At 38.0% G+C, this 23,165-nt stretch overlaps 1 protein-coding gene across 2 annotated transcripts in view; it reads right to left on the bottom strand.

Moving 5' to 3' along the window:
- The window catches only part of LOC146555405 (leucine-rich repeat-containing G protein-coupled receptor 5-like), a 53,708-nt gene that overhangs the window by 19,305 nt on the left and 11,238 nt on the right, over positions 1-23,165 (bottom strand). For both annotated transcript variants that reach the window (XM_085252130.1, XM_085252131.1), the window contains exons 2-9: positions 19,800-19,871; positions 17,808-17,879; positions 15,576-15,647; positions 8,163-8,378; positions 6,724-6,795; positions 1,507-1,575; positions 1,111-1,182; positions 554-625 (exon numbers count right to left, since the gene is read on the bottom strand). In XM_085252130.1, the coding sequence (XP_085108256.1) occupies positions 554-625; positions 1,111-1,182; positions 1,507-1,575; positions 6,724-6,795; positions 8,163-8,378; positions 15,576-15,647; positions 17,808-17,879; positions 19,800-19,871 (717 nt within the window). The remainder of the gene's footprint in view (positions 1-553; positions 626-1,110; positions 1,183-1,506; positions 1,576-6,723; positions 6,796-8,162; positions 8,379-15,575; positions 15,648-17,807; positions 17,880-19,799; positions 19,872-23,165) is intronic.

Raw genomic sequence — 23,165 nt, 5'->3', positions numbered from 1 at the left:
AATGTAGTTTTGCAGATGTTTTGGACAGATGTCTAAAATACCTGTTGTTTTCTTGTTTTTTTTGGGGGGTAAAATTCCCTGCTCCTTTTATTGACTTCTAATAATGGAAGAAAGTTCCCATATTTATGTAGACATGTTTAAAAAATTGCTCCTTGATATCAGTTTCACTTTTAGTTTAAGCCTGTTTGTCTAGAAATGATCATTTGGACCTTTATGAATATTATCGGCTCATAAAGTTCGAGGAGTTTATGTTATGCCAGCCTCCTCTTTGAATGGCTGGAAGGAGTTTCTGGTGTGAAGGTGAAGGTCCTTACAGTTCAATCTAAATTCAGATTCAAGAATATTTAGAAAAGATTCAGTAGTTTTAACTGACTCATTGCTTTGAGACTTATTTATGTCTCTGATCTTGATTAGGCAGAAGTAAAAATGTCTCTATTCTATTGTTTGTCAGGCAGAAAAGTCCCAAAACATACTGAAGCACTTAACAGGTTTAGTTAAATCTATAAAAGTGCTGTGCTGTGTTATTTGTGTGTTGAATTTGAGTGTTTCTCACAGCATGCGAAGCTCTGGTAGGTTCTGGAAGGCCGAGCGTCCGACAGAGTGAATTGGGTTGTCATAAAAAAATCTGCAAAACATCCACAAAAACACGTTTTTCATCTCAGGCTGCAGTGAGAAGCTAACAAGTGTTAAACAGAGGTTAGCAAAATTACTTAAGATGCTGGATATAAACATGGAGACAGCCACCATGCTATTGTAGCTTTTTGATTTCTCATACGACAGGGGATCGAACTGAGAAACCGAGGGGCTCTTCATGACCCACCCTAAAACATAATAAAACATGTTTCATGATCTTTTTAAAAAAAATTATTATCACTAATAATTATCACCGAGCATAAACATCATGTTTAGTTCAACAAAACTCATCAGCAAAGTTTTTATCAAGGTGACAACGGAGTAAGAAGAAGGATCATCATTCATGACTGTCACTATCTTAAGGATATAAAAAATAACAGATGAATTTAGCAGATTATTGATTTTATCCTCATTAATTTTGGAACCAGGAAGTAAAAAATATTGCAATCTGTTGAATCTGTTATTAGTTGTACCTACATGGTGTTCAGTAAAGGGTTCCCAGTGAAGGCGTGCTCCGGGATAGACTGGATGTTGTTGCTATGGAATCCGCTAAACGGGAAGATAAAGGAAATTAGTTTCCACCATGTGTTATTATAAAAGTTCCTTCCTTCATTTCATCATTATTACTGGGAAGCTTCCCTCGCCCTTCTCGTTATTTTGATGACAGTCGTGATTGATTGAACTAACTTTCAGGGAAATTTTTTTATTGATTTTGTCCTTTTTTCTTTTTCATCAAATATGTAAACAGTCAAGCATAAGATGCTGTCCACATCTTGCCTCATATGCTAAAATTTGCTAAACCGGAGAACCTGAGCTAGCCATGTCTGCTGTGGATAAACAGATGCCTTTTTCAATCAGTCGGTTGAGACTCACAGCTCCTTGAGGTGGCTGAGTGATCGTATGGCTGTGGGAAACTCCACCAGGCTGTTGAAGTTCAGATCTCTGAGGAAGAAAAAGAGAGATTTCCTTATGTAGCGTCTTCTGCAGCGCCCCTTGGTGTGTAAATGCCAAGGTGCTAAAAAGTTCTGCTGAACTTTGTTGAATTAATTATCTTTCACATCAGTAAAGAAGAAAACTAATATTTCTGTAATATTTCTGACAATAAAATGTTTATAAATTAGAATAATGTTTGTTTCAAAAAAAAAAAAATTGGATTTGTCACCAGTAGCAGGAAGCACCAGTTATACTGGCAATGGCAAAGTCTAGGCTAGAAATACAATCTCTGTACTGAGAATTGTGGACTCTCAATTTGAACATAAATCCCATATTAGTATTGATAAATCTCAAATTGAGAGTATAGTGTAAAGTAGAGATGGCACGATACCACTTTTTCATGTCCGATACCGATAATGATATCATAAATTTGGATATCTGCTGATACCGATATGTATCCAATATAGTGTTTTTTAATCAATAAAACTGTTTTTTTAATATCTTGCTGCTTTTTGTATAAGTTCATACTCAAGTTAAAAAAAAAACACTAAAGCTATTCTGTCATACCTGTATGCAAAAAATACACTGCACCCAAAATATTTCATAGTTCAGCAAAACTGATCAATCTAATAAACTTAAACCTGCACCATCCTCCCTATTCTGGTATTTTAAAGAGTACTTAGCAGAAATATTAAGCAACCTAACTAATAGGGTTCTAAAACTCCCAGCAAAAACCACGAATAAATTCTTTACAAATCCTACCATGTGGATTCATGGATTTTTTTTTCACATTCTGTCTCTCACAGTTGAAGTGTACCTCTGGTGCAAATTACTGACCTCTGTCATCATTTTAAGTGGGGGAACTTGCACAATCGGTGGCTGACCAAATACTTTTTTGCCCCACTGTATGTAGAAAAGGATCCTGGTGTGCAAAGTAATATTAAATCAATTCTAACAACAGATTATCAAGCTTAAAGGTGCTGCTGCTGTTCAGCCGCTGGTTTCCTCTTTCTGGAGCGAAGTGGGCGATAGACAAGCAAGAGAGACGGACTCGTGACAGAAAAGCCGATCAGCTGATCATTGATCAGTTTCATGATTGAAGTAGCAGCAGGAGAGGGAGGGAGAGAGAGGCAGTCGTTCCATATATCGGTTGTTAAGCTTAACTCGGCAATGGTTTACAAACATTCAGAGACGAACTTACACATTTGCTTTACTTCTCTCTGGGATCACTTCCTCGGAAATGAAATGCCGGATTGGTAGCGAGGCTACAAATACACACAGCCGCTCTATCACGTGAGGCATACTGCTGCCACGTGCTACGGTTATTTTGTGAGGTGCTTTTTTGTTATTTAATGGATCGGATTACATTTTTTTATTTCTCTCCAATATCCGATCCAGTAATTTACGTCAGTATCGGACAGATACCGATACGTAATATCGGATTGGTCCATCTGTAGTGTAAAGTATATAGAAGTATATACACTTTATATATAACTCTGTACTCTTAATGATAACCTTTAGATTGGGAATATAGCATGGTAAACACCTGCCCTTGGGGAATAATATACTTTAAACAAGGAATGTTGGGAAGCAAATAGCACCAAAGTCACACCAATAATCTAAACTGGAAATTTCATCTCCGGACTGGTAACTGCTTCACATTTAGAAAACCAGCTCTACACTGGGAATTATGTTAGTTCTATTACAAAAAAGCAGTTTTTAAGAAGCTGTGGGAATGTCAGCTTTATATTAGAAAAGTGTTTCACGTAAATGTTTGGGTTTCAAGTTTGATGTTTAACTTAATCTTTTTTTCCCCGTCTTTTGAGTTTATTAAAGAAACATTTAACTGTGCCTCCCTCTTTTGCTCTTTTCTTTCATCACCAGCAGAGACTAGAGCATTCTTCAAGTCCACACATGGCTTCAATTAGGTTCTCTCATCCATCTCTGGGATGCAGGTGGCTATTATACACACTGTGTGTGGAATGAAGCTGCCACATTGTGAAAAATACCATTAAATTGAAATTGCTTCCGTCTGGTTCTGAGTGTGTGAGTACATGTGTGTGTCCGGGGGACGATCAGGAACAACAATAACTGGTATGCTTTCTGTTTTCCAAGGTTATTATTGATGGAGCTTGGACGTTTGGGATTGGATGAGAGATTTTTCAGACATCTACAATCAGGTTAGGATTTTTGGATTTGTGGCTGGGTTTGTATCAAGCCTTCTTGTTTCTGTCTCTCATAGATTACTTTAGTTTTGATGTAATGATTCGGTTTTTTGTAATGAATGTATTTACAGAGATAGGAAAATTAATAAACCTTTGCCTTGAAGTTAAGCAAATAATTTGTTACATTAAATAGTAAATAGTAATCAAATATCATTTTAGCTTAAATTCTGCCTCCGAATAATTGTGTCTTCCATGTCCATGTAACAAGTGTTTTCTTTTATTACTTTGTACTTTGATTTATAGCGTTATAGATGCACATCAGTTAGCATGATTAGCCCCAGCCTTGCTAATGCTTGCTACACTTAGTAAGCTAATCTATTTATCCTCTAAACAGGAAATATTGAGTCAAATTTGTAATGTTAACTCTCAATGTTTTGAAGCGTAACATCAGGGGCAAGAACGATTACGTTGGAAATATTAATCTGGGATATGATCGGTCAAAACTTGGACTAAAGGCTGTGCTAAAAATCCTGTGAGAGGTTATGAGTCATCATAGGCATTAAGGCTAACTCTAATTTAGGACAATTTTGTTAATGAAAGTCAGCTCAAGATTTGGACATCTGCTGCCCTATGACAACTGGGATAAGCTCCAACCCAATGAATAAATGGGAAAAAAATGGATGGATGGATGGATGGACGACCATTATCAAATCTGGATTAGGAACATCAGCCATGCTCGACACAAGCTTTGGATATTATCATTTTTAGATAGTCTGTACTGGAATGGTTGGCTCTTGGATAAACACCTTTACAGTGGGAATGGTGAGCTCTGCACACAGAGTGATAAACCTTAGCCAGTGAACTTGAAGAGTTCAAAGACAGACCCAATGAATGGGAAATACAGCAGGTGGAAATAAACCCAACTGATCCCTTAAGACTTGGTTTTCATTGACATATATTACTTTCTCTACTGAAAATAATTAAGAACATGCTATGGCTCATTATCTTGACTGTCAGGTGTCAGTCAGCATGGTGGTTTTTATTTTTGTGGGTTGGGTCATGTTACCCACAAACAGTCTCAAAGGTTTGTGTGGAGATGTTTTGAGAGCTGGATTTTGGTCTTCTGTTCACCACTGTTTCCGTCACTTACTGGAACCAGAAAATCTTAATTTGGCCAAAAGGGAGGAGGCCTACATGAAACATGAAAGAATGTTCTTCCACAAGTCGGATGTGTTTTCCTTTAGGTCTGATCAGAGCTTGGTTGCATTAATTTTTTTTCTGCTCTCATATCCGTTTTCCTGGTCCCTCTCTGTCTGTGTTTGTAGCTTCAGATGAACACGAGTCTCTGCTCTGGTTTATTATTGCTCATCATACAGGTACACAGCCTCCCAACACGCATACACACACAAACACATGCTGCCCATGAATGTGTGTGTGCATGAATAGTAATTATGATTAGCATACAGCCCAGGCCACACACAGAGCCAGCTAAGCGCACACAGAAGTATTTCCAAATGAAGTCCGTGTATGTTTGTGTGTTTAAACCTGCTTCTCTGGTTGACTGAGAAAACAGAAACATTTCTATCCACACACACATTCCTCAGATTATACGCACACACACAACATAAACACACACACACACAGGTTAATCTGCTCTGTCTCCATTTAATATTTCCATGTAAAATGCTTACTGGTGACGGCAGAAACAACTGGTATCTCGCCATAAAGCGTGTACTGGCTTGGATTGCAAATGGTTAAAATAAGATTGATGATCATTTTAAGAGCGAGCATTTCTCAGAAAATTCCCACATGTGTTTCTGTTCAAGCACGCGCCATTTTTTAGATCTTTTAAAATCAGCTGTATGTGGAGCTCATGATGCTGCTAGCCATCAGTAAACTGTACTGTATATTAATAATATACCTACAAATGACACAAATAGATGTTTTGATCTTGGACAAGTTGGTTGTAAAAAATATGTTTATGACAAAATAGAATATAAATCTAAAAAAAGCGTCTAACTTCTGTGATAAAGGTGAGGTTTTTACAGCCTATTTTTAGTCTTCCTCCCTGTATTAGTTAATTTCTGCCTTTATTTTGAAAGTCAGCAGCCTTTCATGTTTTTACTTCCTTCCTTTGTTCTTTTCCCACCCTGCTCACGGTCTTTATTGAGTTTCTCCCTCAATCTTTGTCTTCATCATCAATTCTTGCTCTCGAGTTTCTTGAGCCCTCCAATGACCCTGAGTTGGATAAAGGAAAGAAAATTGATGTTTTTCCATTGTGTGGATCTTATTGTTTATCTGAAAGCTCCAGATTCTTTATTTTTTCCATCAGCCTGACTGACCTGTCTCCTTGGTGTCTATAATTTGGATTGTTTACTAAGTTGAACAAAATAAATATGACGGCTCATCAAACAGACTGCAACTTAAGAAATCAAGAACAAACATGAAGAAACGTCAACACGTTGTGTTTTACGTGTTTTTGCAGCCTTTTTCTATTTGCTGGTGTTGCATTGCAGTTGATCTCACAGGGCCACTGTAAAGTGCCATTATATACATTGAGCCTGAATATACATATATGACAGAAAACAACATTAAAAAAATAAATGTATCAGATTTATCAATTGTTTTTTTTCTTCGTTTAACATTTATTTATTACTTACTGCCTTACCACATCAAAATAAAATATGTACGCTAAAGAGCAGTGCTAACATTGCTCTTTAAGGCTTTCTCTGGAGCTTTGCTGGTACTTTCTCTTTGTTTCCTTATATCTTTGTGCTAAGGTAGGCTAAAGATGAAACTCTTGAAAAGAAAGAAAAAAGATTCCTCCAAATCAGTGCAGGTTCTTTGAACATAAATCCCATTAAGGATCCTCTACAAATGTAAAAATTAAGGCTCTCTCATCTCCTAACCCTTCACCCTGACCCCAACTCAACCCTGACTGCTCCAACTCCTGCTCACACGCACTCACACGAGCGCACACACAGAAACTCACAGCGTCTCCAAACTGTGGAGTCCGTGGAAGCAGTTCGGTCCCATGGAAACGATCCTATTGTTGTTGAGATGCCTGGGGAGAGAGAGAGCGAGAGACTGATGGACTAATGAAGCAGACAAAGACTGTGTGTGTGTGCGTGTGTGTGTGCGTTCTTTCAAAGGGGCCCAGGAGTCTCTCAAGAAGGTTTTTTTCTTTTGGTAATTTCATGCAAATTAGCTTCAAACCGATTGGACAAAAGGAATGACAGCAGACTTCAATGCTGCCGCGCTGAATGCCATCACACAAACAGAGAGCTTGCATGTTATTAAGGAGCTAATACAGACGGACGGGGACAGTCGCTTCCACGGTTGAACTTAATGCTCCTAACAAAAACACACACAGATAAAAACAAAAACACTACCCAAAAAGTGGAAAAGAGTTTCTGTAAGCCTGCATATGAAGAATAGATCTGATTTAAATCCTGATGTTTTAAGGTCAGTAAACTTAAGTTAAGCTTTTTGAAATGAGTTTAAATTAAATTACACCACACACAACTATTTTTCTGAATCTGAAGCAGATATATGGGCAAAGAATGAATTTTTATTTATCATTTAACTCATTTACAAAATTTTCAACTTTAAAATATATAGATACATTTTTAAAAAGATAAAACAAATTTAAGCTAAACTGTTGTAAGATGGTAGTCGGTGGTTATACCGCACCATCATTTTGGTAAACGAGATTCTCCTTTTGATCTCCTCACAGAGTGTTTGCCTGACTTAAACTTGATTGGTAAATGAAAATCATACTACAAGCAGGAAATAAATGAAATCCATTTGACCATGAAAAATCTTTTTCTCCCTTTTGCTACAGATTCTTTATGTTTATATACAAATCTCAGAAATCAGTTTCTGAGATTACAGCTACTGGATCTATGCTAAAAAATGTCTCAATTATAACAGAATAACAAAGTAAGATAGCCTACTAATAAACTATCTACCTAAATCTAATGTATGGTATGTTTGCTATGGACAACCACTGTTGGATTTACTCATAAATAAACCAAATTTAGCCAGCTCCTTTCATTGGTAACCAGCCTAGTTTAACAGCAAATCTACTACCAACACCATTAGTTAACTGGTCCTCCAAGACGGTCCTGTAAACATTCCAACCATTGTAGATAGTTGGAATGTACAGGCTATCCTGTATATATTGTACATACTATTGTTTGAGTACTTACGATTGTTTTTTTGTACTTTTTATATTTTACATTTATATTTATTATTGAAACTTGCACCAAGGGAGTGGCACTCCAATTTCGTTGTACTCTGTACAATGACAATAAAGGCTATTCTATTCTATTTCTATTCTATTCAATGGAACCCTAGTGTCACATAAGGTGTTCTACTCTATTCTACTCTATTTGTTTGCTCTGGATAACCCAAGTTGTGTATACATACAGCACCACCAGGCGGCCCAGCTTGCTGAAGGCATGGTCGGGGATGTGGCTGATGTGGTTGAGGGCAAGTGTCATGGCCTGCAGGGCAGGGAGCTCGCCCAGCGCCTCCACTGGGACCTCCCTCAGAGAGTTATCATCCAGCCAGAGGTGACGGAGTGAACGCAGGCCGGAGAAACAGCCAGCGGGAACACTAGAGATATGATTGGCGTCCAGTCGGCTATGAAGAGATATACACACTGAATTTAAATGTACATTCAAGCAAACAGTTATGTGTACATATATATGTAAATGCATTTATGAAGTTTCACAGTTTCACACACACAATCTACACCCATTTTAGCTCCTACCTCAAAAACACTGTGCGCTGTCGATCCTACGTGCTGCACAATAATATTCAATATTTACTGTTATATTCACATAGATCATCACGATGATGATGTTTATTATATTGCTCTTTTTTTTTGCTTGCTCTCTCTTTTTTCTTTCTCAACAGTTGATCCAGGTGATTGATATGTGTATTTTTTGTCTGTTTGTTTTGTTGGTTTTTGTTTTTTGCCCTTCATCACCGTTCCTCTTGCCTGCTGTTTTTCTTTCCCTCTTTCTTTCTCCCTTTTCTTTCCCCCAGTCAAGTCTGTCCCATGTGTAGCAAGTGAAAATAAAATAAACAATAAAAGCAAAGGTGAATCAAAAAGACCAATACAGCAAGGCCGGGATGATCCATTTGGTAAAATAAATCTGTTGGGCATATTTCTTTGCCTTTAGACAATAATTCTGATGGCAAAAGAACCAAACGGGACAGGCGGGAAAAAAAAAGTTTCACTGAGCAATTCTGTATACATATTGCCAATGAGTCAGGTTGGTGCAAACACATAACTGTATATAATATGCAGAATGTAAGATTTTTGGTACTAAAAGTTTTTTGCTCTTTGCCAGTAAACGAGAGGTAATTTCAAAACCCGATGATCCTATAATATTTGCACATAGGAAAGGATGGCTAGCTAGCTCCAGATATCAGATAGAAACATCAGAAATCTTAAAGTATTGGCCATTATCCCCAGAGACTGGGACGATTCCCAGATTGGTTTAATCAATAAATTAGGGACAAGATTTAGGGTTGGCTCCAAAATTAAATTTTCTGTTTGGAGGTATTTAGAAATCTAGCAACGTTTCTGATTCAACTGTAGAAACATAAAAATTAATAAACAGCCTTTTAAATTGAAGAGTTTTCTTTTTCTTTAAACTAACAACATACAGTACAAAAAAGTGCAGTTACTAAAAAAAATGGTAAAAAAAACAAAACCCCAAAACAAAACAACAACAACAACAAAACAAAAACAAAGACTAAATTTAGTGATGGAACCTTTGACTTCTGGGCCCTATTTCAGGAAGCCGGTTTAGTGCAAACTCTAAGTATACCCTGGGTTAACGAAAACTCTGGGTTTTCGGTTTCACAAAGCGAGTTTAGATTAATTCTGAGTGAGTTACTATGACGACACACTCCGTGAAGCTAACCTGCCCCCTAGCAGGTTTACTTCAACTAACCCTGACGTTCTCCGCCTCTTTGTCAGAAACCTGACTGTAGGAAGTGTCAGACATGGCGTGTCCCTTCCTTGAAGAGCCAGTAGATGTTGAAGCCCAAATTCTCCGCAGAGCTCTCCGCCGGGAGAGAGTGATTAGAGCGCGTTTGGACATTTTATCATTTCCTGATGATTTCCTGTGTGAACGTTACCGTTTTTCAGCACAATCTATAATTTATTTGAATAACATCCTCAGGCCTAATATTGCTCATGTGACACATCGCGGACATCCTCTCAGTTCTGTACATATTATTTGTATTGCACTTCGGTTTTTTGCAAACGGGAGCTTTCTGTATAATATTGGTTACGCTGAGCACGTTTCCAAGGCTACCGTCTGTCGGGCAGTCAGGAATGTTACAGTTGCACTGAAACGTCTCCTGTACCCGTTTGTGGTGTTCCCCGGTCATAGACCCACAAGATTTATCAAAGAGGGATGCCACAAAATTGCAGGTATCAGGATGACCAAAACTTAATTCATGATGTGGTGATACTTGAACTACTACTTAAATGTTACATTTATTTTCACGGTTCCCAGGCGTGATTGGCTGTATAGATGGCACTCACATTCCAATCATTGCTCCTTCAGTAAATGAAGGAGACTATGTGAACAGGAAGTCTTTCCACAGCATTAATGTACAGGTACATAGTTCCCTGTAGCATTTCAAACTAACAAATTATTTCATTATAGTAATGGATGCTAATTTGTGTTCTCTGCACTGTGAAGATCATATGTGATGCTGCCAACATTATCACAAATATGGAAGCCAACTGCTCAGCCTCTGTGAGTGGTGGTGGTGGAGGACCTCCACCTGTTTTTCGGGCCTCCGCTTTTTTTCTGTTGGCTATAACGGGTCACATTTGAGCATACAGAGTAAGCAAATATGTACTTGTAATGTGCTCAGATAATTTCAATAAGTGCTTACAGAGGGGAAATTAATGTAGCCTCTAACTGCAATTGATTTACATGGGACAAACAGACCAAGCACTATGGCTCATAATACAATTACACCTTACCTGTTTGGACTATATTTTATATTTCATTTTTACTTGCTGCCAGGAACGTTTGGGCCTGTTGGGTTGCACCTGCGCTCACATCACATCACAAAATAAAATGTATAAAATATAAAATAAAATAAAATATAATAAAATAACGTGTTAAATGGGTGGAAATCCCTAGATCAATGTTTAAATTAACACTCACGCATTGACTCTGTCGGCTATGTTTTGCCATGCATGCTCCCTTTCTTTTGCAGCTGAGGCTGTGTTACTTTTTTTCCGCAAAATTTGCATGTTATCGGCATATGCTGCCATCAGAATTTCGGCCTCAAGCGCTGTAAAATACATTGACCGCGCCTTCTTTCCCTCCGTCTCCATGGTGACTCGCTTAATCTGTGCTCCACTAATCAGGGCTTTATGTATCCTCGTGCTTTAACTTGGGGTTAAAGCAACTCCGCGTTGACTGAACTAATTGTTATCAGCCTTTCTGAATCCGAATATTCCGAGTTGGACAGTTCGGGGTTACTCAACCCTGAGTATCGTTTTTCACTCTGAGTTTTCTAAACCGGCTTCCTGAAATAGGGCCCTGCTCTGCAGATAACATACTAATTTCTCATTTTTAATAAAAAGTACAAAAAACCCAGCCATCCTTTCTGCAATTTTTAACTTAATGCGGCATTATAGTTACATAATTAAGACACTTTAGAACTAATAACTCTCTTTACTGATTAAATTATTATTAAATTATTCACATAATAACAGAAAACATCTACTTTTTGAGATGCACAATAAAAGCTCTATGTTTAGAGACTCAAAATGCAAAACTGAAGGCTTCACTTCACTGTCTGTTCAAGAGGAACATTAGAAATCAAGTGTTTGACCAGCAGCAAAGGAATGATCGGCAGGCTGCTCAAGCACCACTCAACCAGCCTCTCGGCTCTCAGGTCAAATGAAGGTATTTTAATGACCACACTTATTACTCATGTGATTGTGTGGATTTTGTGAGTCGGACAAAGGCATAGCTCTCAAAAAGCAGGAAAATTAAAACAATAAGCCTTAATAAGTGAGTGACTGAACATTTGTTAGGCAGTGGTATTAAACAATGCAAAGACGCAAAAATAATTGCTTAATTATTTGAACTGAAGCATTTAAAGGTCCATTTTAATTTGTTTGTGTCTTGTTTATGTGTTAATTAACTTCTATACACATGTTACAGCATCAAAACATTTTTTTCAGTCTTACCACCCTGTTTGATTTTTAACTGTGTTGCTCAAAGAGAGGTTGTTAGGTAGAGCTGGATCAGGTGACCCTGAACCCTCTCTTAGTTACGCTGCAATAGACACTGACCACTTCTTCTTCACTCATCTGTTTTCACTCTTCATGAGTTTATACACCACTGTTTAATCATTACCTAATTCATTTTAAATTCTGGCTCTCTTTCACAGTGTGTCTTTTGTTCTGTTTCCTTCCCCTCACCCCAGCTGGTTGCAGATGGCTGCTCCTTCTTAAGCATTGTTCTGTAAGAGATTTCTTCCTGTTAAAAGGGAGTTTTGCCTTCTCACTGTTGCCAAGTGCTTGCTCATAAACTGAGTCATCTGATTGTTGGGGTTTCCTCTTTACACAACAATTTAGGGGCTGAGGCAACATTTGTTGTGTTTAGCACTATATAAATACAACTTATTTGAATATTATAATACATAAATACTTGGTATAGCTTTTCCTGTTTTTTATAATATGAATAAAATCTGATAGACAGTGTTTTAATATTTCCCAATATGGAACATTTTACCTTTAACACCTGTTGATTTGTGCTCTGAATCAGGGAAGTTTGATTCAGATATAGATGTTGCATATAGGATAAATGATAATTCTGCTAATGCTACATGCTCAGATTAAACTCAGTGATTGACTGATTGGGTGTGGGGATATTTGAGATATTGGCACAGAGATGTCTAAGGGTCTGGTCTTAATTTACTAATTGACCAGTTTAATATTAATTTTAAAAAGTTACTGAATATCATTCAGTTCCCTTTTACTGACTTTTGCTGTCTTGAGTTCAGGCAGAAAACTCACAGCTCTTTTGCAGGCTGTGCAACATAAACATGCAAGATCTGTAGATATAAAGAGAGAGCTGACTGTATGTTCATCCTAACAGTAGTTCCTCTGTTCACATGGAGAGAGAAGAGAAGGATGGGACTTCACATAATTGTCCATTAGATAAATGAGAGAGACCTTAGACCAAAAGAAAGACTCAGACGTCTCCATTCTTATACCCTTATCTCCCCCCCCCCCCCCCCCCGAACACACACACACACACACACACACACACACACACACACACACACACACACACAGCGAGAGAGAGGTACAGTTTCAGTATAATTACTGTGTGTTATCAGGCTCAGAGAACACACTCGCTGCACTACATACATTAATATACTGAGCCGTGTGTGTGAGACAGATTCCTTTCCACCAAAGAGTAAAATGAAACGAAGGGATTAGTGCAGCGCTCCCTTTTTTGCGCTACAGACCGGTTTATACCTTTAAGCTGTCGCGGATAAATACAACAAAATGAAACCAGTACTGGTAGCAAAAAAAGGAAGATTTATTCATCACCAGTGTTGGTCAAGTTAATTGAAAAAGGTTATCAGTAACTAATCACTGATTACTTCCCCCAAAAAGTAATCCTGTTACTTTACTGATTACTTATTTTCAAAAGTAATTAATTGTTAGTTACTTAGTTACTTTTTAAAAACACGATTTACAACCTGAATAGGTAATAAAGAAATCATTCAGCCCAATTCTACTTTTACTGCATAATCCATCATATAAAATGTAATCAAATGGAAAGGTCCCTTTTTAAAACTTGTTTTATTAGTTTTAATCTTTTAACTTTATGCATCAAGCAAAAATTCAATTATATGCAACATTCTCTGACTGGAAGAAATTTGTTTAACATTTAAACCTATTTTCTGCACATCCCAGCACATAAAATAAAATATTTTTTTGTGTTTACACTCAGTCTTTCAAATAGATGCAAGTAAAACACAGCAGAAAATATCAAAGACTCAGTGGTCCTGTTGCTCTATTTTCACCTGTATAGCAGGCAGAGGATTACCCTGGTGCAGATGTGCCGCAGCAGTCAGTGGAAGAATCTGCGAGTTTGTCTATGAATTTCACATTCCGTCGTAGCGCACTCGGTGCTTGCTTGGAAGTTAAGGGTTTTTTCGCTGTAAAAATAAGTTTTCTTCCCACGCAGTGAACAGCGGACGCTAATGTTTTTGTCACTTTTTACGGAATCAAACTCAAAGTAAGGTCAGTACTTCCACGCTTTAAACACTGCACGCTCATACTCTCTCCCGCACTCGATATATGATCCATTGTTTATCTGCACACAGCTGTTTCCACGAATGTCGTACTCGCTTACGTCATTGTCACTCTTGCAAAAAAAATCACAGTTTTAGTAATGCAGTAACGCGGCGTGCTTACGGGAAAGTAACAGTAATCTAATTACCTTTTTTTGCAATAGTAATCCCTTACATTACTTGAAAAAAGTAATCGGATTACAGTAACACGTTACGCGTTACTGCCCATCTCTTTTCATAACACATTCAAAGACCCAGGGAAACCGAGTTAACCCTTCAAACCCTGACCTAATTTACCCTTTAAACCAGGGGAAGACAACTCCAGGCCTTATGAGCAGATGTCCTGCAGGTTTTAGATGTGTCCTTGATCTAACACAGCTGATTCAAATGGCTAAATTACCTCCGCAACATGTCTTGAAGTTCCCCAGAGGCCTGGTAATGAACTACTCATTTGATTCAGGTGTGTTGACCCAGGGTGAGATCTAAAACCAGCAGGACACCGGCCCTCGGGGCCTGGAGTTGCCCATCCTTGCTGAAAATGCTAACCGTCACCCGTGATGGGTTAGGGTTTAAAGGGTTAACAACAAAAACGATAAAAAAATAACAATTAAAACAGATAAAAACTCTGAAAACTCAACTCTCGCGGCCCGGTACCAAACGACTTGGGTTGAGGACCGCTGGATTAGTGTGTCTATATGTGTATTATTCATTTTTTGTAGGAAAATTAAGCCATTTTAATATCGCATGGACTTATTATTGGTTATTGGTAACTTTATTGTCCCTAACGGGAAATTGATTTGCAGTATGTCCGTACAAACAAACAAACAGACAACCAACACATCACATACACACTCCAAAATAATATAATATAATATAATATAATATAATATAATATAATATAATATAATATAATATAATATAAGCCTGAGAAAACAACCTAGATTTTTCATCAAAAAAGTACAATGTGCAATGGCAACAACACTTATGGTTTAGTGTTATTAACTATGATAATAGCAGTAGGTACAAAAGACAATCTATGTCTCTTTGTCTTCACTGCAGGCACTTTATAACGACGACCTGATGGAAGCAGTTGAAAATCATTAAAGAGAGGATGATCTGAGCACAACAGGACAGAGGTTGCCTTCCTCAGCACATGTGCTGAGGAATATGTTAAAAACATGTTTTAACAAATGTTCCCATAAGATACATCAATAGCACAAAGACAGAGGGTGTAGTTTAACTTGGGGTTAAAGTTAGGTTAAAGGTATAGTTATATTAAGCATAGATTCAAAATTAGGTTTACATAAGACAAATGATTATAGCACACAAAGGAATTTAAGAGAAACTAAAATAATACACAGTATTAATAAAAGCTAAAATGTGTGGTCAGTAAAATGGCACGGTATATTTATAAAGTAAGAATTAACATAATATAATACACGAAACTAAAAAAAAACAAAGTGAAATGTGACTCACAGTGACTGCAGGTTGTGCAGGTTGTTGAAGGCTTCAGCAGGAACAGATCTCAACTGGTTGTTTTGAAGCATCCTGTAAAAACGCAATCAAAACTTTAACAAAAAGTGTTAAACGCAACAAAACAACACAAAGATGGTTTACAAGGACCACATTTTGGGAAATACTAGAGTCGCATGTATATCTACAGGATAATCAGAAGCCAGTAATCTTAGCATAAAGTCTGGAAATTAAGGAAATAGATTAAAAGTGGTGAATAACTATTTTTATACTTGTCTGTGTTGTGTTGTGATTTTTAAAAAAATATTTTAGTTTATAATATTGGTTTGTTAAAGGATATATCCTCCTTTTCTTCAAGACATGTTTGTATATTGAGTAATAAATCAGACTTCATAGATAAACATACCTGGGTGTCATCTGCATAGCAAACAAACATGTATTCTGTGTTATCTAAAATATTGTCTATGCCTTTCAAAACTGCAGCTTTCACTGCCAATGCTCCTGGTTGCAGAGTGACTAAAAATAGACTGCTTACTCTGTTTTGGCCTGTATATGCTTGCATATTTTTTTTTATGTTGATAGGTTATGTTCTTTTAGATCAAAACCCATTAAGTGCAACAATAAACATGATGTTAATGAAATGAAAAAGTATTTAAAGTATACTATATACTAAGTAAAGTATTAAAAAAGTTTAATACCAGATAAATATCTGTAAAGTACCAAATAATTCTATGAATACAAAGATGTTTATACTTAATAGTAATATTGACATGTTGTGTTGGCTTCAATACAAGACTCAAATATATTTTGAGGCTCCCTACAGATTTTGGGGACAAAATAATTAGCTCAAAATGGCTCTTTGGATTGTAGAAGTTACTGGCCCATGAAAATATAATAGGCCCTAGTGCACAACCCTGTGGAACTCCATTTATTACAGAATTTGTTTTGTAAATCTTTTAGAAGTTTCTGTGTTACCTGGAAACTTATTTTCTTGCTTTCTTTCTGTGTTGGTCAATCCCAATTATTTTATGAAGTCTAACAATAAAACAAAAAATGTGAAACGTCCATTCATAAAACACAGCCAGCTGTGGCTCAGGAGGAAGAGCGGGTCTCTCTCAATCAGAAGGTGAGATGTTTAATCTCTAGTTACTTCAGCCAGCATGTCAAAGTCTTTTTGGACAAGATATCGACCCCTGAGTTGTCCCTGATTAATCCGTGTGAGTGGGTGTGTCAAGGTGCATAGGCATAAAAAAACAATTGCATGAATGTGTATGATATTGGGTGAATGAGGCTTGTAATTAAAAAGCCCTTTGTGTGTTCAGTTTGAGTAGAAAAATGCTTTACCAAATACCAAGTTTCAAGACTAATAATGTGTATGATTGTAGCTTTTAGAAATATTATAAAGACAGTACTATAAAGTGCTGCAATAACAGGAGTTCAACAGTCCCAATGTTTACAGATCAATAAAATAGAAAATTAACTGACCCAGAAATGAACAGAGAGAAGAATGAAAGACAACAGAATAATGTGTTGGTACGAGCGAATGTGTAAAATGTAAACAGGGAACAGAAGTGTTGTTCCAAACTGCAGAAACTGTGCACTAAACCGAGACACACATGAAATCTTCAAAGTGTCTCTGTGAATGATTAGCACCAGTAAACATACCACACAATATTCCAGTGTTTGTGTGCGTGCTTGTGTGTGTGTGTGTCCGGGGGGTAGGAGGTGGGTGAGGGTTGTGGAGAGGGTGGGGTTGAGTTGCTATCTTTCTGAGGACCCTTATCAGTTTTAAACAATCGTAATCTGTTAGATCGCACCTTTATCACTGATGCTTTATGCACCCCGATGTAAACCGTATACAGCTCTTATCTTACTCCAGTCCCATTTATCTTTGAACATGTGTGAAGTCTCCAGTGAAGTTTCACTGCTTGCACAATGACAATAAAGCTCTCTGATGCATCTTGGCCAATCTTTACAAATTCAAAGGACGTTTAAAGGTCAAGATCAAGTTTGAAGGAACAGATCTTAATACAGGTAGAGAATAGCCCAGTAAAAATAGCCCAGCAGAGACAGTATAATGGGATTAAACAGTCTAGGTTAAACACCAAAAACCAATAAATGTTTTTTTTTAGTGTTTAACCAGGATGTTCTTTTAGGAACATATTCACATAACAATCATAAAATGTGTATGTTTGCTGAGGCATCATGCCAGTGAGGAAATATGTGTGAACTTACAGCACTTTGAGGTTGTAGAGGCCAGTGAACGCTCCTCTGGGGATGAAGGTCAGATCATTTCCCGCCAAACGCCTGAGACACAGAGAGAGAGAGATTATAAGCATTACTGACTTCAGATCATTTTTGGCCAAATTAGCATAAAAATGAACTAAATGAGGGATGTGTTTAGAAATGGAAAATATTTTTTAATGTTTCTATGAGGAGTCCAAAGTGAATGTTTTTTGTGTACAGCCATGAATATCTTTTACACAGGGTGACCCCAAAGCACCATGTCAGCCTATAAACAGCCTCCAAATATGAAAATGAAACATGTACCGGTATGAGAAAAGGTGTCCTCTTCAGTGTTCCAAGTAAACTTCAGATGAAGTGCCACCATCACCTTTCAGCGTGTCCACCCCCATCAGAGATGGGCCAACCAATCAAAGCTGCTGCATTCATGCTAACAAAGTGTCTCAAAAAGAGGGCTTTTACTATTCTTTTACACTTTGGCAGTGGGTCCTTAGTGCTTTTGGTGCTTGCTGTTGTAGGTGGAGGCATTTACAAAGGAGTATTAGACATTAAGAACATTGTTTTAAGATAAATTATTATTGTTCATGTTGAGAATAAAGTGGGAATACGGAGGTTAAAATTGTTTCAAGTCAAACAGCTGCCACGGCTGCTATACTCTCTACAAAATACCATTTCAACTTTAATCTCAAAATTTTGGATTTATTCTCAAAATGAATAATAATAATGAAAAAAAAATCCTTTTCATTCCTAATGTAGAACTCATACTCCGCTGTGGGTATTTCCTCAATTATGAGCCTGTTGTTTGTTGTTTTACTTCTTCAGACGGGACGTCAGAACACAGTCCAGGTGAGGATGTTAACAGCAAATCCTTGAGCTTGCAGGGTTTACTGCAACCAACATTTATCTTAATATTTTGAAACGTTTCCGAGTTTAATGCAAAAATATGACATCTTATATGCTGAATATGACAGCATCTTATCTCATCTTTAGAAGATGCCATTCCTAAGCAATTAAAATTTAGAGCTGCTTGGATACAGTCTGCAAGATGAACTGATGAATTTGTTTCCAAAAACTCACAAGTTTAGCTTTAAGACTCGCACTGAGCATCATCTTTTAGACAAGTTGACAGTCAGACATCAGGTGTGTTTGGGGATCCGTGTTTCCAGCACACACGGTGCTTTCATTTCAAACCAACAGCAAAACACTGACCCACAGTGGGTCCTGTAGGTCTGTATGTTTTTCAGGGGCCACACAAAGTTCAGCCAGTCTGCCTACACCCAGCATGCATCTGTGCGGTGTCCTATCGCCGCAGTGACGTTTCTCACGCTGCGGTGACAAATATCACACACACACACAGACACATACAGCTGGCAGCAGAGCATAACAGCAGTCAGAGTCATGTTCAGGTCCCTGTGAGGTCAGCCTCGCTGTCTCTCGGCTCCCCAGCTTTAAGGAAATGTTCGTACAGGACGTGGCGGCTGCTAGGTGAGGAGAGATGGGATTACATATCATCTCCTCACAGATACATGAGCTCAACGCCCGCTCAGACACCCTCACTTTCATCCATCTCAGTCCATCGCCCACCAACAAGAGTTCGTAAGATATCTGATCATGTGTGGAGACTTGAAGGATGATAAAGAAGAAAACATATACAAGGTGTGGAGAGGAGATTCTGAGAACAGGTTCTTAAAAGCTACAAGCCTGGTTTAAGTTAGCCTGATTGTTGGTTCAAGGTCATCTTTTCGTGCACCTCTGGACCATTTTTAGAGAGGCTTCTACTTTTAGAGCAGCTATTAGCGGTGTCATCGTGTCACCTTGCACTTGTACCTCTGTGATATATGCTGAATCTTCTCCATTGTTTCGAAATGGCAAGACTTCTTCTGAGTCTACACTGACTTCAAGTAAGTCTTCAGGAAATAAGTACAGGTTGTGTAAAGGCCCTCTGAAATGATGAAAACATGACCATGTGTTTGTGTGACTCACAGCTCCTCCAGGAAGTGCAGGTTGGACAGAGCTCCGCTGGATAACACAGTCAGATTATTCATACTGAGATCACTGCAGAGACACAGAGAGAGAGAGAGAGACTGTTAGTGTCGCTCTATCTTTAGCTTTAGTCAGTCACATCTGACCTTTTGGCTCAGACGTGACTGACACACCTGGATTTGTAAGTACAGAAACAAAACAGAGCATAAACTAATAAAAAGTCATCCAATACATATTAATGAATCAGTGTTGACTGTAAAAATAATGACACACATTGAAAATAAACAGAATTATTTAGACTTATGAATTATTAAAGAACCACAGAGACCTGTTTATGCTCAGACACAGGAACCATTCAACAGCCTTCGCACGTAAAAACATTTAGTCTGACAACCTCTGGGAGCCCCGTTACGCATATATTTCCACATTTGTGAAGACCCCTCATGCTGAACCCAAACTAATGTCCCGCTGTTAATGTAGGGGAGCCAATCAGAAAAATGATGGCTTTAATAGGAAGCACTAAAACAAATCGCTTCAGACAGAAGATCTGAACTGAAGGGCTGCACGAAGGCCCAGTATAAGATTAAAAAGGATTATTTTGCAATTTCAATCACACAAATCCAGTCTAGCAGAGTTCAGGGTAAAAACGAGGTGGACATGAGTGTAGCGGTTTCCTATGCACAGAGTTAGACATACAAGCACATAAACACACCCATGCAGGACTTCCCGCCTCTTTTAAGGCCGGTGAAAGGAATGAGTCAACACACACCTGAGTGAGAAACAAGACAGGAGTAGAAATTACTGGAAACACTGAAAGCAGGAGAGCCGGAGGAAAGAAAGGAGCAGGTTTCCCTCCTTCACGCTTGCTCACAGTGACCTCAGCCAAACTCAAACACTTTTATCTTCCCTGTTCCTTCACGTTATCTTAGCTCAAGAACTTTGAATCACTAGTGACAGCTCTGATTTGTACACAGATCTGTGTTGTTTCCCACTAAAAAAGACTCACAGAAATCTACAGTAATGGTCTCTGTATTCTGATCTTCAGATTTATGCGCTGCAGTTAAATAAACACTCTCAGACAAAGCTTTAGTCCAACCGCTTGCTAGCTGCTTTAACTCATGTTTGCTAAAGCTATTTTGTTAAGTTAATATCAATAACTTTTAATCTCTTGACGCGTGATGAATAACCCAGGTAAGGAAATCCAAGGAGGTTGATTCAGTTCACCTGAACACAAATTTCAGTGGGAGAAACACTTCATCCCTCATCCAAGCAACTTTCAGCCTGAGCCTGGAGAAGTGACTTCAGACTTTAATGAAGATGTAGTTTTAGACTTTAATTAAATTTAAATTGGCGAGTCAAAATATTTCACCCACACACAGATGTTATGAAGTCTTAATTAAAGTTTTTGTCCAAACACCAATACCATAAAACAAGCCTCCAGTAAAAGTATTTTCTTTGAGTGAAATGGACCTGAAAATAAAATAAATGAATAAATAAACAAACACAAAGGCTGATAAAAAAAAAACATTTGGGGCATTCTGAAAGAGAAAAGCTACCGCATAAAGTGGAAAATCATCCATTAAGTTACAAAATAATTGTAAACAGATGAAAACTGAACACAGAAAAATAAATTACAATTAAATTAAAGATTTTTTACAAAGAGAAGCAAATGACTACAAGTGAAACAATCTGATTATAAGGACACAGCGCATTCACAGAATTACCGAAAAGAAACAAACAAACAACCAAAAAAAAAACCCCACACACTACATCACTATCATAACCCACGCATACACACCTGTGCATCCACACACCTCAACACTATGTCAGGAATGTGATCTCATCTGTTTACTAGCAAGGCTGCAGAAACAGAAAAAAAATCATCAGCATGTTGGTTAATTTTTTATTTATTAATTTTTTTGCTCGACAATTCACGTTTGGGGCGCTGTCGTGAATATTTTTGGAACTTTTATGGCTCCACGGCTCAAAAGCAAAGTCAAAACAAGCCGACATCGGTGCTTGTGATTGGCTGCAGGGACACCGTTTGTTGTATGTTGTGTTTGTGTGCAGCCATGACGTTCTTCCTCCTTTCTTTTCTTCTCTTATCTGAACCGTCTATTTTCTGCTCTCTGATAACTATCGGCAGGTAGCGTCTTTCCAGGAGGGCTCGGGTCTGAAAGGAAGCCGAGACAGACTGTCTCTGTCTTTAACACACACACACACAGAGAGAGAGAGGGTGTGTCTGCAGGTTGAATACACCGGTTGTTAAGGAACTTTCTCAACACTCCATAAAACCTGTTAATGTGTGTCCACAGGTAGTCTGGTCGCACAGACAGACACACACAGAGCGCCTCTGTTTAGCTTTATTTTAGCAGAATGCTCCTTTAGCAGACTAACGCCGTTATGGCTGATTGGCTTTTACTGCCGCTCACAAAAACACCAGCACATTTCATTCACTCATTCATTCATAAAGATAAATATGTAGTCGTGTAGGCTGCGTGTGAGCGTGCTTCAACACACCGGGCTGTTCATTAGTCAGGCGGAGGCCTCTGCATGTGCCCACATACAGAACATTAACATAAACAGAAATCGCTGTATGTGTTTCTTTATGATTGCAAATGTGATTTTACTTAAAGCTGCTTATTTCCAGCTTTAAATGTTTTTAATACTTGGGCTCTATTAGAGCAGCTTTGTATGATTCATATTTCAAAATAATCCTTTTTCATCTTATAATGAGCCTTAATTTTAGTCCCTCAGCTCATCCACTGTCTGAAAGAAGCAGTTTTACTGCCATTTGTTCACTTGTTAGGACAACTTATTCTGATTGGCTCCTTCTCACAAACAAGAGGTTTGAACAGCAGCTGGGTGTGGCTTCTGTGCTTCAATAGCTAGAGGTGTGTGTAGAGCTAGAAGTGGGTGTGCAAGTGACTCACTTTTGGAGCCTCAAGTGGACATTAGAGGAACTGCGAGTTTTGGGACTTCCACATTTGGCTGTTCACAGGGTTACATTTAAAGAGATGCTTAATAGGAACATCTACTGCAACAAACAAGTTAAAGCAGATTGGAATCTGAAGATATGAATGAGTTAAAAAGGTTTTTACTTAATACAAAAGTTCAACTTTAAGAATAGTACATTTTTAGAACAGTTTTTTACTTTCATGAATCTCCATATTATCAAACAGTAAGGTCTCTCCCCTGTAACATTAACTGCTGGATCACCATTAGCTCTTGGCACAGACATGGAGCACCATATGCTGTCGTATTATGTTATCACATCAGCACCAGCCTAAGGATCTCTGGAGGGTCACTACATGTTTAGCGCAACATGACACTGACCGTCAGTGGAGATCAAGTCTGGAGCATGAA

This window comes from Mchenga conophoros, linkage group LG17, assembly GCF_057382185.1.
Source record: "Mchenga conophoros isolate Kocher_MC1m ecotype Shallow Benthic linkage group LG17, M_conophoros_male_GT1.1, whole genome shotgun sequence".
In the NCBI taxonomy this organism is placed as follows: Eukaryota; Metazoa; Chordata; class Actinopteri; order Cichliformes; family Cichlidae; genus Mchenga; species Mchenga conophoros.
Note: the sequence above shows the minus strand (reverse complement) of the source record. Positions and strands in the feature narration are given on the sequence as shown.